At 36.9% G+C, this 19,915-nt stretch overlaps 1 protein-coding gene across 1 annotated transcript in view; it reads left to right on the forward strand.

Moving 5' to 3' along the window:
- Positions 1 to 19,915, forward strand: part of APPBP2 (amyloid beta precursor protein binding protein 2) — a 69,338-nt gene that overhangs the window by 37,131 nt on the left and 12,292 nt on the right. Inside the window, exons 5-9 of the mRNA XM_055329517.1 lie at positions 12,132 to 12,300; positions 16,045 to 16,134; positions 17,715 to 17,782; positions 17,863 to 17,968; positions 18,659 to 18,783. Coding sequence (XP_055185492.1) covers positions 12,132 to 12,300; positions 16,045 to 16,134; positions 17,715 to 17,782; positions 17,863 to 17,968; positions 18,659 to 18,783 — 558 coding nt within the window. The remainder of the gene's footprint in view (positions 1 to 12,131; positions 12,301 to 16,044; positions 16,135 to 17,714; positions 17,783 to 17,862; positions 17,969 to 18,658; positions 18,784 to 19,915) is intronic.

Below are 19,915 nucleotides of genomic sequence, written 5' to 3' on the forward strand. Positions count from 1 at the left end.
CTTTCTCCAGTTCCTTTAGGTGCAAGGTTAGGTTGTGTAATTGAGTTTTTTCCAATTTTTTGAGGATTGCTTGTATTGCGATATATTTCCCTCTCAGGACCGTTTTTGCTCCATCCCAAAGATTTTGAACAGTTGTGTCTTAATTCTCATTAGTTTCCATGAATCTTTTTAATTCTTCTCTAATTTCCTGGTTGACCCTTTCATCTTTTAGCAGGATGCTCTTTAACCTCCATGTGTTTGAATTTCTTCCAAATTTCTTCTTTTGATTGAGTTCAAGTTTCAAAGCATTATGGTCTGAAATTATGCAGGGGACAATCCCATTCTTTTGGTATCAGTTGAGACCTGAATTGTGACCCAGTATGTGGCCTCTTCAGGAGAAAGTTCCATGTGCACTTGAAAAGAATGTGTATTCATTTACTTTTGGGTGTAAAGTTCTGTAAAGATCTGTGAAATCCATCTGGTCCAGTGTATCATTTAAAGCTCTTGTTTCTTTGGAGATGTTGTGCTTAGAAGATCTGTCATTTGCAGAAAGCACTGTGTTGAAGTCTCCCAGTATTAATGTATTATTAATTGATATACTTGGCAGCTCCCACATTAGGGGCATAAATATCCATGATTGTTAGGTCCTCTTGTTGGATAGATCCTTTAAGTATGATATAGTGTCCCTCTTCATCTCTTACTACAGTCTTTGGGGTAAACTTTAATTTATCTGATATGAGGATTGCTACCCCACTTTCTTTTGAGGACCGTTTGAATGGTAACTGGTTCCCCAATCTTTCATTCTCAGGCTGGAGGTGTCCTTAGGTCTAAAATGAGTCTCTTGTAGACAGCAAATAGATGGGTCTTGCTTTTTTATCCAGTCTGGAACCCAGCGTCTTTTGATGGGATCATTAAGCCCATTCACCTTCAGAGTTACTATTGAAAGATATGAATTTAGTGTCATCATAATACCTATTCAGTCCCTGTTTTTGTGAATTATTTCTTTGGGCATCTTCTTTCTTTTACAGAGTCCCTCCTAATATTCCTTGCAAAGCCAGTTTGGTGGTCACGTATTCTTTCAGTTTCTGCCTATCTTGGAAGGTCTTTATCTCTCCTTCTATTCTGAATGAGAGCCTTGCTGGATAGAGTGTTCTTAGCTGCATGTTCTTCTCATTTAGGACCCTTTCTGGCCTGCCAGGTTTTCTGTGGAGAGGTCTGCTGTTAATCTTTCTCCCCATATAAATTAGGGATCTCTTGTCTCTTGCTGCTTTAAGGATTTTCTCTTTATCTTTGGAATTTTCAAGTTTCACTATTAAATGTCAAGGTGTTGAATGGTTTTTATTGATTTTAGGGGGGTGGGATCTCCCTATCTCCTGGATCTAATGCCTGTTTCCCTCCCCAAATTAGGGAAGTTCTCAGCTATGATTTGTTCTAATAAGCTTTCTGGTCCTCTGTCCCTTTCAGCGCACTCTGGAACCCCAGTTAAACGTATATTTTTCCTTCTGATACTGTCATTTATATCCCTTAACTTTTCCTTATGGTCTTTTAATTGTTTTTCTCTTTTTTCCTTAGCTTCCTTCCTTGCCATCAACTTGTCTTCTATGTCACTCACTCTTTCTTCTACCTCATTAACCCTCATCATTAGGACCTCCAGTTTGTTTTTTTTAATTTTTTTTTAATTTATTTATGATAGTCACACACACAGAGAGAGAAAGAGAGAGAGAGAGAGAGAGAGGCAGGCAGAGACACAGGCAGAGGGAGAAAAGCAGGCTCCATGCACCGGGAGCCTGACATGGGATTCGATCCCGGGTCTCCGGGATCGCGCCCTGGGCCAAAGGCAGGCACCAAACCGCTGCGCCACCCAGGGATCCGAGGACCTCCAGTTTGGATTGCATCTCATTTAATTGATTTTTAATTTTGGCTTGATTAGTTCTAAATTCTGTAGTCATGAAGTCTCTTGAATCATTTATGCTTTTTTCCAGAGCCACCAGTAGCTTTATAATTGTGGTTCTGAACTGGCTTTCTGACACCAAATTGTAATCCAAATTCTGTAATTCTGTGGCAGAGTACTGTTTTTGATTCTTTCTTTTGTGGTGAGTTCTTCTTTCTAGTCATTTTGCTCAGTGCAGAGTGGCTAAAAACGAGTTGTACTTGTTAGAAGTGCAGACTCTTCTCTCTGTTGTGTTCCAGCTGTTCTCTTTAAATCTCAGGTCGAATTTGTAGGTCTTCAGGATGATTTAGGTAAGTTGGTGGGGACAGGTGACTTGGGGATCCTACACCTCCGCCATCTTGCTCCCCCCCATCCCCCGGGAATTTGTAGTATGTTTTAAGGATTTTTTTTTTTTTTTTTTTTTTTGCAAACTGGAAATGAAAGGGAAATTTTAGAAATAACATAAAACCTAGAAGAAAACATAAACCTAGAAGAAATTAAATTCTAGGTTACCACTTACTATTAAATGTCAGGTAAGATTTCTTTTTTCCCTGAAAATGAATTGTTAGTAAGTTGCCTTACAAAGCCCCTCGTGTAATGTGATGTTCTTTCAAGTGTATCATTTTTTTTTAAGTGTATCATTTTTAACAACAAACTATTTGGGAAAGAAATGTTAGCCTGAAAACTCAGCCAGTGTCAATGTCAGGAAGTTCATAGAGACCACCTGGCAGAATTTCCATTTTGAGGAAGTAATGGAATTTAATACATTCACGATTATATTTCCATTAACTGCCTTCTTAAAGTTTATTTGTTTTTAGTAACCTTTATACCCAGTGTGGGGCTCAAACTCACAACCCCAAGATCAACTGAGATCAAGAGTCTCATGCTTACCCAACTGAGCCAGCCAGGCACTCTTTCACTGCCTTTTTAAATACTACTTTAAAAAATGATAGATACAGTGAGTTTGGTCAGGGAGATTGTGGCTATCTACTTGCCTTAGGTGGATCAGAAAAGCCCAGCAATTTTAATGCTTTGCAAATGGTTATGGTGTCTTTGGATAAAATTTCTGGCAACATCCTATCAGACTCAAAAGTGCTGATTTTCAAACAGAGTAAAAACATTTTACTCTGAAATACTGTTAGATGACTCAAAAACTAGTTATGGTGATGACAAAGGTAAATGTTTTAAGATGTATGTGGATAGTATGTGTAGTTTATAGTTTGGATAAAATTATTTCATAAATTGCAAAAGAGAAAAAGCAATTTTTAAAAATTTAATTTAGATTTTAGATAGGTATATATAACATAAAGATGATTTAAATATTATAAGTTGGGATCCCTGGGTGGCGCAGCGGTTTGGCGCCTGCCTTTGGCCCAGGGCGCGATCCTGGAGACCCGGGATCGAATCCCACATCGGGCTCCCGGTGCATGGAGCCTGCTTCTCCCTCTGCCTGTGTCTCTGCCTCTCTCTCTCTCTCTCTCTCTATCATAAATAAATAAAAATTAAAAAATAAATAAATAAATAAATATTATAAGTTTAAAAATGCTATCCTATATATCCCTACAACTTGATATATTCAAGTTAGGGGAAAAAAACCTTTTTGTATAGAAAATGGAGGCTCTTGTTATTATATTCAGGTTGTTTTATATTGGGTATATGTGATAGTGTATTTTAAAAATACAAATTTGAGAAAATGTAGTGGTACAAGGTGTTAACAAAGGTCTCATCTGGGATGCCTAAGTAGTTCAGCGGTTTAGTGTCTGCCTTCAGCTCAGGTTGTGATCCTGGGGTCCTGGGATTGAGTCCTGCCTTGGGCTCCCCACAAGGAGCCTGCTTCTCCCTCTACCTGTATCTCTGTCTCTCTGTGTGTCTCTCATGAATAAATAATTAAAATCTTTCAAGAAAAAAAAAGGTCTCATCTTGGTAAGCGAAGTAGGACTGGCTATTATTATTTAATGTTCAAACATTACTGGAGCTAGGGGTGGATATATAACAACTTATATAATAGACATTTTAAATTAGGTAGTAGGGGGGCAGCCCCGGTGGCACAGCGGTTTAGTGCCGCCTACAGCCCGGGCTGTGATCCTGGGAATCCGGGATCGAGTCCCACATCAGGCTTCCTGCATGGAGCCTGCTTCTCCCTCTGCCTGTGTCTCTGCCTCTCTCTTTGCTCTCTCTGAATTAAATAAAATAAACAAATAAACAAATAAATAAATAAATAAAGTAGTAGGAGTAGGGTTAAGATTAGAAAGTTGTCCAAGCGAGATAAAAACAAAGAGAATAGAGGAAATAACTAAGTATGGTAAATGAAAAAAGCTAATGACAAAAATAATATGAAAAGCTTAAAACCCCAAATATAACTATCATCACAATACATGTAAATAATCTCAATTGCTCTATGTAAAGGAGGCAACTATCAAAAGGGTTAAAAAATTAAATTTAGCTATATATTGTTAAAACACCCTTGAGACAGTATTAACAATAAAGCAAAATTCAGGATAAAAACCATTAGTTGATAAAAAAAAGGGATATTGTCAATAAAAGGTATAGTCCACCAAAAGCTTATAAACTCCATGTATAGCAAATAAGATAGCAGCCATCTATATAAGCAGTATACCCTAGAAATGCAAAGAATTTGATAAAAAGATAATTAGTACGATGTTGAATGCCCCAGGGTAGGTTAATTCGGAATTCATATAGGTTATCAAGGAACTAAATTTTTTCTGTATGTCTGCTTCTCTATCCTCAGTGCTGGTTTTGACTTTGGCCAGCTCCCAAGTGGTTATAAGAATGCTGCCATGTTTTGAAATACCACATGCAGTTTTCATATTGTCCAGCACAGGAAAGACTTCCTTTCCAAGTACCATATTTTATCTTTAATGACAGGGAACCTTTCTCAGGAACCACCCAACCAGCCTATCTTGGAGTCTCATTAGCCAGAGGTAGTTCATTTGGTGACCTCTGAATCAATCACTGGCAAGCAGAATAGGACCACTACACTGTGATTGGCTTAAACTACTCATGATTTATTCTTGAGTCCTATGAAAGAGGTCAATGCCTAAACAAAATCAGACTTCTGCCAACAAAGCATGAGGTGGGGAAAAAGACTGTTAGGGAGCCAGCCATGTCTGCAACATTTCACAGTCTGCGCTCACACTTAAAATCACACCAGACTGACCAAAAAAAAAAAAAAAAAAGTCCAGGCATCACTACTACCTTCCAGAACTCTATGAATACAGATGTAAAAATTCTCAACGAAGGACTCCTGGGTGGCTCAGGGTGTGATCCCCAGCCCCAGGATTGAGTACCTTATCGGGCTCCCTATGGGGAGACTGCTTCTCCCTCAGCCTGTCTCTGCCTCTCTGTGTGTCTCTCATGAATAAGTAAGGAAAATCTTTAAAAATTTTTTTTTCTCAACAAAATACTAGCAAATTTTTTTTAAAAATATTTTTATTTATTTATGATAGTCACAGAGAGAGAGAGAGAGGCAGAGACACAGGCAGAGGGAGAAGCAGGCTCCATGCACCAGGAGCCCGACGTGGGATTCGATCCCGGGTCTCCAGGATCGCGCCCTGGGCCAAAGGCAGGCACCAAACCGCTGCGCCACCCAGGGATCCCAAAATACTAGCAAATTAAGCCAGTAGCATATAAGATTATACTCTATAACTAATTGGGATTTATTCCAGGAATGCAATGATGGTTAACATAAGAAAGTCGATGAAGTAATATGCCACATTAAAAGAAAGAAGGAAAAAAACACAACCCTCTCAATAGACACAAAAGATATTTGACAAAACCCAACACCTTTTCTTTTTTTTAAAAGATTTTATTTACTCATGAGAGACACAGAGAGAGAGGGTCATAGACACAGGCAGAGGGAGAAGCAGGCTCCATGCAGGGAGCCCAATGTGGGACTCGATCCCAGGTCTCCAGGATCACGCCCTGGGGGCGCTAAACCACTGAGCCACCTGGACTGCCCCCAACACCTTTTCATAATAGAACATTCAGAAAACTGGGAACAGAAGAGTTCCTGAACATGATAGCATTTATGAAGAACCCACAGCTGACATAGTGAGTGGTGAAAGACTGAAAGCTTTGCCCCTAAGATAAAAAACAAGACCAAGGATGCCTGCTTTTAGTACTCTCATTCCACATTGCCTTGAAAGTTTTAACTAAGGGAATGAGACAAGAAAAAGAAAAAAAGGCATCCATATTGGAAATAGAGAAGTAAAACCATCTCTGTTCACAGGACAGTTGGATTTCATCAAAATAAAAAACTACATGCATGTTATTATCAAGAAAGTGGAGTTGGGGAATTGAAAATATTTGTAGATCATATATCAGATAATGGTCTAGTATCCAGAATGTATCAAGAACTACAGCTCTACAACAACAAACAACCCAATTAAAAAATGAGTAAAGGACTTGAGTACATATTTGTCCAAGGAAGAGATATAAAACAGGCAATAAGCACATAAAGAGATGTTCAGGATCATTTTTCAATAGGGAAATGCAAATCAAACATGAAATACCACTTTACACATACCAGGATGGCTGTAATTAAAAAAAAAAAAAAAACAAAAAACGTGAAGTGTTACCAAGAATGTGGAGGGATTGAGATCCTTGCTAATGGGAGTGTAAAATGGTACAGCTGGAGTAAAGGGAGAATGGAAAGCAATTGCTTGTTACAGAGTTTTCTTTTTGGAGTGCTGGAAAAGTTTTGGAAATACATGGTGGTGATGGTTGCACGACATTGTAAATAAAATGGCACTGAATTGTATGCTTCAAATGGTTAGTACAGCAGATTTCGTGTTAGGTATTTCACCACAATAACAGCATATATAACAGTTTTTATTATTTAACCCTCTCCTTTCAGTCTATCTTTATTTCCAAAATTTTTTTTTAAAGATTTATATATTTATTCATGAGAAACACACACACACACAAAGAGAGAGAGAGGCAGAGACATAGTCAGAGGGAGAAGCAGGCTATAGGCAGGATCCCGATGCGAGACTCAATCCCGGATTCCGGGGTCACAACCTGAACTGAAGGCAGCCGCCCAACTGTTGAGCCACCCAGGCATCCCTATTTCCAAAATTCTTAAGTAGGTCTTAGAAAAATATTCTTATAAGCAGGAGAAAGATTATTTTCCTTCACATTCACCTTTTCTTTTTCACATTCACCTTTAACGTATTTATATTTGTTGTGTTTAATGAGGATCTAGCTAGTCATCTTGCTTAGTCTTATAATGAATATAGTCGTAAACCAATGGCTTCTAAACTTGTAGGGGTGTCTGACTGACTTAGTAGAGCATGCAATTCTTGATCTCAGGGTTGTAAGTTTGAGCCCCACATTGGGCAAAGAGATTACTTTTAAAAATCTTTTTTTTTTAAATTTATTTATTCATGAGAGACATAGAGAGAGAGGCAGAGACACAGGCAGAGGGAGAAGCAAGGCTCCATGCAGGGAGCCCGACATGGGACTCGATCCCGGGTCCCCAGGATCACACCCTGGGCTGAAGGCAGCACCAAACCGCTGAGCCACCCAGGCTGCCCTATTTAAAAAAATATATTTGCCTTCAAAAAAATGAGTAGTTTAACCAGTTAAATAGTGATTGCTTTTGACAATAGCTCTTGATCAAGTAGATGTGGTTGTATTTTCTCATAAAAATAACACTGTGGGAAGGAGGGTATAGGAGAAGTCTCTGTACCTTCAGCTCTGTTTTACTGTGAACCCAAAACTCCTCTTTTTTTTTTTTTTTTTTTTTTAAGATTTATTTGAGGGGATCCCTGGGTGGCTAAGTGGTTTAGTGCCTGCCTTTGGCCCAGGATGTGATCCTGGAGTCTCGGGATTGAGTCCCGCGTCGGGCTCCCTGCATGGAGCCTGCTTCTCCCTCTGCCTGTGTCTCTGCCTCTCTCTCTGTGAGTGTGTGTGTGTCTCATGAATAAATAAATAAAATCTTTAAAAAAAAAAAAGGATTTATTTGAGAAGGAAAGTACGAGCAGTGGACAGAGTAGGAAGCAGAGGGGCAGACTCCCCACTGAGCAGGGAGATCAATAGGGCTCAATCCCAAGACCCTGAGATCATGACCTGAGCCGAAGTCAGACACTTAACTGACTTAACCACCCAAGTATCCCTAAAACTACTCTTAAAAATAAAATATTTTCTAAAGATTAGTATTTTATTATCTTAAATTAAAGAAATACTTAAATTGAAGAAACCCATTTGGAGAACCTTGAGAACCAGCCTTTTCATTAGGCTGAGTTTTAAGGCAAAATTAGATCCTCAGTTGGACCAAAAGTTTCTTGGATCCTTCATCCTGTTCCATGTCAGCCCAGATGGGTGTACAGACCCTGAAGAGTCTCCATATGTTTAATTTGCCCTTTTGTTTCAATAGACAACCAGCAGGGACTGGAGAAAATATCAAGCTGTGCTTCTCTGGCTTAAAATACTTAGTTTGCTATTCCATCATATGCCAATTATTAAATAATTTCTATTAATCGTTTTTTTAGAAGGAGTATCTCCAGTGAGTGTTGTTAGAAATGCAATTCTTAGTATTGTAGAAATGAGAAGTGAATACTGTGCTTTTCATTCTGTAAATTTACAATCTATGCTTGAGTTTAACCTTTTCCTATTGAACCATTTGGATAATTACCAACTCATCTCTGATACCTATCCTTTTTTCTTAAGGTCTTTTTTCATCTGGACTTTTGTAATACCTTCTGTCCTGATTCCCTTGCTTCCACTCTTGGCTTTATTATAATCCATTTTCTTTTTTCTTTCCTTCTCTTTCTTTTTAAGATATTTGTTTGTTTGAGAGAAAGAGAGAGCTCCAGCAAGAGAGAGAACACAAGCAGTAGGAGGGGCAGAGGCAGAAGCAGGAAGCCCAATTCAGAGCTCCATCCCAGGACTCTGGGATCATGACCTGAGTTGAAGGCAGCCGATTAACCAGCTGCGCCACCCAGGCACCCCTATAATCCATTTTCCACACTGTAACCAGAGCAACCCTTCTAGAGTTACACTGTCCAGTATTGTAGTCATTAACCATATATGACTATTTAAATTAATTACAGTTAGAAATTACAAAACAAAAAAAAAAGAAATTAAAAATCAGTCCTTAGTCACACTAGGCACATTTGAGATACTCAGTAGTCACTTGTGGTTACTGGCTACCAGATTGAGCAGAGCATATCAATAACATTTTTAGGAAATTCTATTAGATAGCATTGTTCTAGAGGATAAATGAAATCACATCTCACTATTACAACCAAAATTTCTTACCCTGACAAGGCCCTATAAAATCTTTCTAATCTCTGCCTTTTTATCTCTTTTTATATAACCCTTTATTCATAATACCTCAGACAGGTTGGTCTTCTGTCTGTTCTTTGGTTAATGCCAGAATTTTTTTCCCTTTCTCAGAGCTTTGCACTTGTTATTCCTTCTATTTGAACATTTTTAAAAAGATTTATTTCTTTTAGAGAGAGGGGGCCAGATGGAGAGGGAAAGAGGGAATCCCAAGCAGACTCCCCTCTGAGCATGGAGCCCGACATGGGGCTTGATCTCACAACTTGAGCTGAAATCAAGAGTGTGATGCTCCATCAACTAAGCTACCCAAGTGCCCCAGTTATTCCTTCTGTTTGAAACATGCTTCTTCCCACACCTTTACATGATTGCTTCTTCATCATTTAGGCATCAACTCAAATTTACCTTCTCAAGAGAATTGTTCCCTGTCTACCCTAAAAACCTCCTTTTAAGAAGTTCCTGGTCAGGTGGCCTGGGTGGCTCACACTCTCTTTCTCAAATAAATAATTTTTTTTTTTTTAAAGGAGTTCTTGATCATTGAGGCACCTGAGTGGGTCAGTTGGTTGGGCATCCAACTCTTAATTTCAGTCAGGTGGTGGGATCAAGCCCTGAGTCAAGTTCCATGCTCAGCATGGAGTCTGCTTGAGTTTCTCTCCCTCCTCTCCTTCTTTCCACTCTTGAGTGCACATGCACGCCCTCTCTCAAATAAATGGGTAAATCTTAAAAAAAAAAAAATCCTGATTATGGGATGCCTGGCTGGCTCAGTCATGGAGCATGTGACTCTTGATCTCAGATTTGTGAGTTTGAATTTAAGAAATCTTTTAAAAAAAGCATCTCCTGATTATAATACCTTATTTTTATAATATTCATAGCATTTTTAAAAGATATTTATTTATTTATTTATTTATTTATTTATTTATTTATTTATTTGAGAGAGAGAGACAGAGACAGAGAACATGAGCAGAGGGAGGAGAAGCAAATGCCCTTACTGAGTAAGGAGCTGGATGTAAGGCTATATCCTAAGACCCCAGGATCATTTCTGAAGAGAGGCTTAACCGACTGAGCTAATAAGCAGATGTGCCAATAGCATTTATGTTTAAAGGGAAGTCTTACTTACTAGTTTGTCTGTCTGTCTGTCCTAACACTCCTTCCCCCTAGAGTGAAGCTTCTTATGGTCTTGTTTACCACTGTATCCCTTTCACCTAAAAAGATGGTACATAATATGGTGATAAGTCAATAATTGACTGTAAGAGTGTTTCAAAGCTTTATTATATGAACTACATATTTCTTTTTCAGGTAATTTTTTTACTAGATTTCAGTTTTCTTTCCTACATAATGGATTTCATTTTAACAGATCATTGCAAACTTCTTGGTTATTAGATCACCATTTAGCAATTAAGCGACATTGTCTCTTTTTCTGTACCAGTACACTTCAGCAGGATAAATTTTCTGTATACCAAAACATTCTTTCTACTTTTATATTTCTGCATAAAAATATAAATCCAATCAACTCACCATTCTAGAATAGCTTAAAATTACTATATGTATTTCTGCTTTAATTTGGAATTTGGTACTATAAAAGATCCTCCACTCAGAACTTTTCGTTAACCTTAGTATATTATTTTGCTTGAGAGTGTTTTAGTCTTTTCTAAAAGCAGATAACTATATGGTGAGTGTTGCAAGGATGCACATTGGCATTATATAATATCTCCTAACCTTGGGATGCCCGGGTGGCTCAGCAGTTGGGCATCCCTGCCTTCGGCTCAGAGTGTGATCCCGGGTCTGGGGATCGAGTCCTTCATAGGGCTCCCCATGAGGAGCCTGCTTCTCTCTCTGCCTATGTGTCTCTGCCTCTATCTGTGTGTCTCTCATGAATAAATAAATAAAATCTTAAAATCTCCTACCTCATTGAATAGTGTTGATTCATTTGAAGTTCTTCCATGTTTTCCCTGACTGTACAAAGAAATTATAGAGATTAGAAGATTGTTAGATGTTTCTCATCCTGGGTCATTGATCTGTTAAAATTTTTGGTATAGATAGAAAAAAAATTTTTTTTTTAAATACCTGTTTTTTATATTCCTGAAGAATGCTTCCCAGATTCTCCATACTTGGTTTCTTTTAAATGATTTTTATGCCCTTTTGCCTCTCAGGGCTGAGCATTTTCAGACAGTTGTATTGGCCTGATATGTGCACATGATGCATAATAATAGATCATAAATATATGTCTGGTCCTCCCAGTTCTTACATCGTCTGTATAGATGTATAGGTATCATAGTCTGATCTAATGCATTTTACTCTTGCATATAATTAGATAATGTACATGGTTTTACAGTTACTCCATATGAAGAACTATATTTTTCCACTGTAGAAGATAAAGGTTATAAAAGAAATAGGTGACAATTCTATTTTCAGTGAACTTTTACCCTTCCTGGAAAGATAACAAAAAATGAGCTTTTATGAAGCAATATGAAATGAGGCTACTGATCAAGTGTTGCAAAAATATGCTAGAAAAAAGAATGGAAAGTAATGGTAGGTAGTAGTATTTCATGTTGATTTTAATTTCCTCATTTTCTAAATTTTTTATAATGAGACTGCATTACTTTTGGATTTAAAACAAGAGTTAAGTATTAGATGTAGCACATACTGAGTGTACGATGTACACAAAATATTTAAAGAAAAAGAATCAGAGTTGGGTGAGATTAATCGTGGGTGGTTTTCTGGGAAGAGTGTATGCTATTAAAGTGCTTTGGTCAGTCTTGGTTTGGGCCAGACTGTTATTTTCCATTGCTGCTTCAGTTTTCACATCCAGTTTCCTTAATCCATTTTTTTTTCCTTAATTCATTTTGGTACTAAGTCATGATCTATAAGAGGACCATGCTGGAATATCAAAAATAGAGGAATGTTATTTCTACTTTTGCAGGTTGCTTCATGTGCGAAATGGAAACTGCAAATATCACTTGGGTGAAGAAACATTTAAGTTAGCTCAGACATACATGGAGAAACTCTCAAAACATGGCCAGCAAGCAAACAAAGCTGCACTGTATGGAGAACTGTGTGCACTACTCTTTGCAAAAAGTCACTATGATGAGGTAAGTGTTTTGAAATGCATTTCATTGTGATCAGCAAGTAGCTATAAACAAAGGGTAAAATAAAAACAAACATATAAAAAAAAAAAAAAAACTCAGAGCAACCTGATAGTTGCAGGGCATGGTAGACAAAATAGGTAAAGAGTATTAAGAGTCTAAAATGTCCAGTTATAAAATAAGTCCTAGAGATGAAAAGTACAGCATGGGGAATATAGACAATAATATTGTAATAATGTTGTATGGTGAGAGATGGTAACTACACTTATTGTGGCGAGTATAGCATAATATATAAAATTATCAAATCACTATGTAGTACACCTGAAACTATTATAACATTGTGTGTTACGTATACCTCAATTTTTTAAAGAAGGATAAATCGTAACCTTCTATTTGTATTAATTTTATTTTCACATACTAGGTTTACTTAGAGCAGTATACATTTGTAATGGAATATTTAAAGTGAGACAAAAAGAGTATTCCACGAGATGTGTTTTTAAACATACACGTGTAAAAATGAAGTAAAATAAACTTACACATGTATGATTTATGGCCTTTTTTTTTTAATTTGACCAACTATATCTCTACTTAAATTATTTTGATGGGCATGCTCTATCAAATGAACCTTTAATAAATGCTTTTTTATTGGATGTTTAGCTCTGTGTAAACTCTTATAACTTAAAGGCATTCATTTTATTTTTTAAGATTTTTTTTTTTTCGTGAGAGACCCAGAGAGAAAAAAGGCAGAGACACAGGCAGAGAGAGGGTGAAGCAGTCTCCATGTAGGGAGCCCGATGTGGGACTCGATCCCAGGACCCCAGGATCATGCCCTGGGCCAAAGGCAGGTATTAAACCACTGAGCCACCCCGGCATCCCTAAGATTTTGTTTATTAGAGAGCATATTAAAGAGAGAGCACGCATGAGCAGAGGAAGGGGCAGAGGGAGAAGCAGACTCCCTACTGAGCCTGATACAGGGCTTGGTACTGAGACGTTGGGATCATGATCTGAGCCGAAGGCAGACCCTTAACTGACTGATACACCCAGGCACCCCAGAGGCATTCATTTTAATGGGAAGCTAGATTTTATTTATCCTTTTTTTGCATTGTTTTGTTCCTTCTTCTGCCTTATAAGATGGCTTCCCTCCTGTCTTTATGCTATCAAATTAATGCTTCAGTGCTGATGAATATATAGTTGAAAAGTGAACTATGAAATCTGTTTAACTCCTATACTTGGTTGTTTTCTCTATGGAAGAATATCATAATTATTTTATGTTGCCACATAGCTGTACTTTAGGTTTCATATTTTATAATTATCCCTATCAATTTTTGCTCCATTAATATTCCATATTTAAAGGAAAATTACAATTAGAGGTAAAACTAGAAAATTCTATGTCTGCAAAGTGATATTGTGCAACGCTGATGCTAGGATCTTTCTTATTATCCATAGAAGAAGGCATCAAATCTACATGTAAAAATCTAAAACCCTTATCAACAGGCCTACAATTTCTTAGGGGTGGTGTTGTGTATGTTCTTCTGGTTATTTTTGTTGATGAATTCCTACATCTGCTGGATTAGTACTGATGATGGATTGTTTTGCTGCCCCTTGTGTGCAGTGATTGTTCCATAGCTTATCAACCCAAATACAGAATTTGGTCTCTCTCTCTCTCTGTAATTTTCACACGCCAAGAACAAAGAACCCCATTCACAGGCCTTTATGTGGATAGCTGACTTTACTGGAAATGAGAGTGAGATATACAATAGTTTGAGTATTAGAAATGCCTACCTTAAAAGTAATTCAAGTGCTCAACCATCTTTATATATCTCTGCATAGGAACTCTTTTGTTCTTTTTTTTTTTTTTTTTTTAAGAGTAAGCTCTGCACTCAGTGTGGGATTGAACTCATGACCCCAAGATCAAGAGTTGCATGCTCTAGTGACTGAGCCAACCAGGCGCCCCAGATAATTTATTTTAAATATAGATGTTTGTCATTGATAGCTTCAGGAAAGTACACAAATATTGAGGCTATAGTTTGATGAATTATCACCATGTTTTGATATTAGCATGGACCAGGCTATGCTGAGGCAATATAAGCTCCAAAATAGCAGTAATGTGGAAAAATAAGTTTATTTCTTACTCATGCTACATCCTGTCTTAGGATGCCTGTGGCTCTGCTTAACATTCTGTTTACACTTTGATCAAAATCCCATGTGATGGAGCATCCTCTATCTAGAAATTACCAGCTTCAGACCAGAGGCAAAAACATCACGAAGAAGTGCCACTTGCTCTTAGAGCTTTTTCCCAGAAAGTGCACTTTTCACTTCTCATATTTTAATTAATTTTTTAATTGACCAAAGAAATCACATGACCACTGTCATCTTTAATGTGTAAGGGAAGTATATCCTTCCCCAAGGAAGTAAATATTTTAAAGCAGTATCACAGTCTACTACAGTTCTAAAGATTTTAACTTACTATTCTGGAACAAAATCTGCTTATTTAGCATCTTAAAAACAAACCAGGTATTTTGGCCTAAATCACACACATTTCATTTTTTACATCAAAATTGATTCTGAATCTTTTAGGTGGAATGGAAGTGAAGGAAGCTTGCAGAGGAAAACTAATTTTTTTTAATATTTTCTATTTTTCCTTCCCCCCCTACCCCATTCTTTATGATCCTTTCATAAGATTTTATTTATTTATTTATTTATTTGTTTGTTTGTTTGTTTATTTATTTATTAAGATTTTATTTGTTCACGAGAGCTACAGGGAGAGAGAGGCAGAGACCTAGGCAGAGGAAGAATCAGCTCCATGTAGGGAGCCCAATGTGGGACTTAGTCCCGGGACTCCAGGATCATGCCCTGAGCTGAAGGCAGACGCTCAACCCCTGAGCGACCCAGGTGTCTCTATCTATTTTTTTTTTTTATTTGACAGAGCATGCGTACACAAGAGAGAACACAAGCAGGGGGAAGGGTAGAGGGAGAAGCACTCTCCCCATTGAGCAAGGAGCTGGGCTTGATCCCAGGATTCTGGCATCATGATCTGAGCCTAATGCAGATGCTTAACTGACTGAGCCACCAAAACACCCCTATAATATTGTTTTGTGTCTTTGAAACAGTTCTTATTATCCAAAGTAATTTGTTCTACTCTTTTTTTTTCCCCCTTCCACTAAGTACTAGGAGAAGAAGAACAACATACTATGTTTTTTTCTCCCAGTAGGTACCTAAGTGCTAGCACATTGCCTGGCACTTAACCTCTCTGCACCTCAGTTTCCCATAATAGTATGCATCCTATAGGACTGTTGTGTTAATTAAATATGTTAATGCATATAAAGGGCTTGGAACAATAGCTCTCACAAAGTAAGCAGTCAACTAAACAGACAGTTGAGATACAAAATAAATATTACAGTAGGGGAAGAAAGTGCAGGAAGTCAAATATAAGGCTGAAACCTGGAAAATAAGTTCTGTGGGTTTAGTTCAGGAAAGAGGAATATATATATAAGGCAGAGGGAACAAAGCAAAGGCTTTCTTTGGATAAGAAAGAATGTGCCTCCTTGGTTTCTTTTGTGTCACTTTATTCAAAGAAAGAAAAGTATAACAAACTTAAACTTTCAAGAAAACTGAGTCTCAGAAAATTTTAAGTGTAGATATTTTGTGTGTATCCTTATTTAGGTACTTGAAAGCTTGGGAGAAAGATACATAGTCATTTCATTAAATATTGTCAATTTGAGTTTTTGCTCTTTTGTAAATATCTTTTAGGCTTACAAATGGTGCATTGAGGCAATGAAAGAAATCACAGTGGGCTTACCAGTCAAAGTTGTGGTGGATGTTTTAAGACAAGCTTCCAAGGTGAATATAATGTTAAAATTATTAATAAATTATAAGATTTAGCAAGCTTTACATTTGTTGTGTTATTTAACAAGTTAGGTATTGCATGCTTCATGGACTAACAAGGTCTATTTGTTGAGTTTCTGTGCTAAGTTTTAGAAATCTGGTTTCTAAAACCATCTTACATATAGAATTGAACTAATTTTCTCATACTCAGAAAACCCTTGAAAAAATAATTTTAATGATTCAGCTCACTGAACTACAGATTGAGGCAGTATTTTGGTGTTATTCTAGTTTGAGTTTGCTTTTGTTTTTCTCAACCATTCCAGCAACTTGAATTCCTCATGCCACAATTGTATGGACTTGATCATTTTTCTCCTAAAGGTTAGCTTAGTTCTAAAGCTTTGATAGTGTTGTAGCCTCACAGTGTCACAGCTTCCTGTACTTGACCTGCTGGGTGACACTTGCTTAATATCCCCTTTAATTTCTTCTTATTCTATAAACAAATGCATTCACTCTTTGAAGCCATTTAGTAATATTTTAAAATTGCTGGCTTGATGTACTTGAGGCTTTAAAGCATTGATGTACTTTTCAAATACATTCTTTCTACCCAGAGGTTTTTTAATTTTGAATATTTTATTTTGGTTGGCTTTAATTATGGAGATTTCAATTAGGAGAAAGATTCTAAAATTATAGTTTTAGAAGAGTCTAAGATTTCTGTGAAACTAAAGTCATTTTAGACAAGTACATAGCATAACTTCAGTCTTATCAGAGCTAGAAGAGGGATATTAATGTATTTTTTAAGTTTTTTTTTAAAGATTTTATTCATTTATTTATAAGAGACACAGAGAGAGGCAGAGACACACAGGCAGAGGGAGAAGCAAGCCCCCTGCAGTGAGACCAATGTGGGGCTCAATCCCAGGACCCCAGGATCACGCCCTGATCCAAAAGCAGACACTCAACCACTGAGCCACCCAGGCATCCCTATATTTTTAAAGTTTTAAATTAAACATTGGATATGCAGTGATTGTAAAGACAGTTTAATATATGTGTAAGATTTATATTTCTATATGCAGATAATATTTAGAGTTTGAAAACTACTGACTATTTTTATGAATCAGAATATTTTAAGAATAGGAAAACTTGAAATTCTATGCATTTTAAAATTAACAGATGAAAACTAGATAGAACTCTATAACTGGGATATAAATAAGTAACTTAAAAATACTATGTTTAAAAAAAGAAGAAAATACTATATTGAACAAACCCTCCCCCTACTTATTTATTATATAATCTGGAAGGATGGGAGTATACCAGCTTTGTAAGGTAACTTTGTTATAACAAGTTTGTATTGGCATGAATGTCAAAATTTTAAACTTTATAATTTCTCAGGATATATATAGATCTGTTTATAATAGAATTCTTGAGTACTTGGAAGAGAAGAAATTACAAGAGTGTATATACACACATACACACACACACTCATGTATATATATGTTTGAGGATGCTTTTGACCATCATAGTCTGATTATATAATCTGTACTTATTTTAGCACACTAACTGTTTGAGAGTTATTTAATAATTTTTCACTTTATCCTTAGGCTTGTGTTGTAAAACGTGAATTTAAGAAAGCAGAACAGTTAATTAAACATGCAGTGTATTTGGCACGGTAGGTGATTGTTATTAAAAATACCATTTCAAATTGTCTCCCTCTACCTTATATCCTAATGGTTTTATATCTTTTTATAGGGATCATTTTGGATCCAAACACCCAAAATATTCTGATACACTGCTAGATTATGGGTTCTACTTACTCAATGTAGATAATATCTGTCAGTCTGTTGCAATTTATCAGGTATGTTAACAGTTATGCTTCTTTTATTTCAACCTGAATTGACTTGCTGCCCTGTATTTGTTTGCGGTATATAACCCACTCTCTAAAAACAACTCTTTTTGACCCCCCTCATATATGAGACAACATTCTTTTATTAAATAATATGTAGAAGGACTAGAAGTAAAATGTTTTAGGAGTTAATCATCCAGGGAAAGAATTTTTGGCTTGTGGGCTTATAAATAAGAGTACTTTTCCATTTTTCATTTGCTCAGGTGATGGCTTATCTTCTTTGTTGATTTAGTATAAGTCATTACAGCTGTCTTTGTAATAACGAGGGTTGATAACAATTATTTTAGGCCTTGTATTAGTCACTCTCAGGTAAATGTGTTACACCATGACTCTAGACAAGGTATCCTTGATGTTTATAGTTCACTTATGAAGAAGGATATAGAGAAAAATACTGATGTGATTCCCAGACATATGAATAATTTTATTGTGAAACCTTTGTCTTTTAAGTTAGATTCAGTCTTCAGAAAATCAGGCCTTATGGGTAACTTTTATGTTCTCTTGTGGTTTCAATATAGGACTTTTTGCTTCAAAACTGATGGTATTCATATATAGAACATATATTTAAATTACTAGGATGCTTAATATTACTGGGTAATGTTTTCTAAGGATTTATTGTATTAATTATTTTCACGACTCTTTCAGGCAGCCCTTGACATTCGGCAGTCAGTATTTGGTGGCAAAAATATCCATGTAGCAACAGCTCATGAGGACCTGGCTTATTCTTCTTATGTTCACCAGTATAGCTCTGGGAAATTTGACAATGCACTGTAAGTTCCATGTTCCTTTTCAGTGAGCGATTAAATGCCATGGCTATTGTTTTGTTTTTCCTGATGCAATAGTATTTAATGTATTTATGGATTAAATTTGTCTTCCTGGAGCTTTAACAAGATGCCTGTAATGTTCTTGAAGCCATTTAAAATCCTACCAATTGGGGGCACCCTGGGTGGATCAGTGGTTTAGTACCACCTTCAGCCTAGGGTGTGATCCTGGAGACCCTGGGATTGAGTCCCACATCAGGTTCCCTGCATGGAGCCTGCTTCTCCCTCTGCCTGTGTCTGTCTCTCTCTCCCCCTCTCTCCCTCTCTCCCTCTCTCTCTCTCTCTCTCTCTCTCTCTCTCTGTCTCTCTGTCTCTCTGTCTCTCATGAATAAGTTAATAAAATCTTTAAAAATAAAAAAATAAAATAAAATCATATCAGTCTATAAGCTGTTCATTTAGATTTTATGTGGTTTAATATTGGGCGTTATTTATCTTCATAAGGAATATGGCTTATCTCCTGAATACTTCAGTAATTTTTGAGTAATACAGTAGCCTCTGTATTACTAAATGACTTAATCTAAAAACATTTTGCTCAAAACATGCAGAAATACTGGATAAAATATAACAATTGTCTTTGTAGATGCATAACTGAGCTTGTAGGAGAGAAAGTAAGTCCCCAAGGGCCATTCATGGACCAAAATCCAGCAGGGTAGACATGAACTATGGTATAAGTGCCCTGGGGTAATGCGAAAACTTAGAAGTTTTTGTAACTTTGGTTGACAGCAGTCCTGGATTTATGAGCTAAGGCATTTAGTCCACAGGAAGCAGTGAGTTAGAACTGAAACCTTCATCTGAAGCCAAGATCAAGCCTGCACCCTCAGGGAAGGGGTAAACTAGGAGGAAAAAATTCTCCCAACAACAAGAAAAGGACAAGAAAAGTCATTCATCTCAGGTTGGGCTCTCAATTAAACAAAAATGGAGCCTAAAAACTGAATTTATAACTGCATCATGCATTCAGGAACCCCCAAACTGAAGACAACATTAAAAAGCACTTTGAGACTGCTAGTTCTCCTAAGATGCCTTTTGGGAGAAAATGCAAAACTCTTGGAAATTCTCAACCCAAACCAGATTTCTCATAGAT

The sequence above is a fragment of the Nyctereutes procyonoides genome, unplaced genomic scaffold, assembly GCF_905146905.1.
Source record: "Nyctereutes procyonoides isolate TBG_1078 unplaced genomic scaffold, NYPRO_anot_genome, whole genome shotgun sequence".
Classification (NCBI taxonomy): Eukaryota; Metazoa; Chordata; class Mammalia; order Carnivora; family Canidae; genus Nyctereutes; species Nyctereutes procyonoides.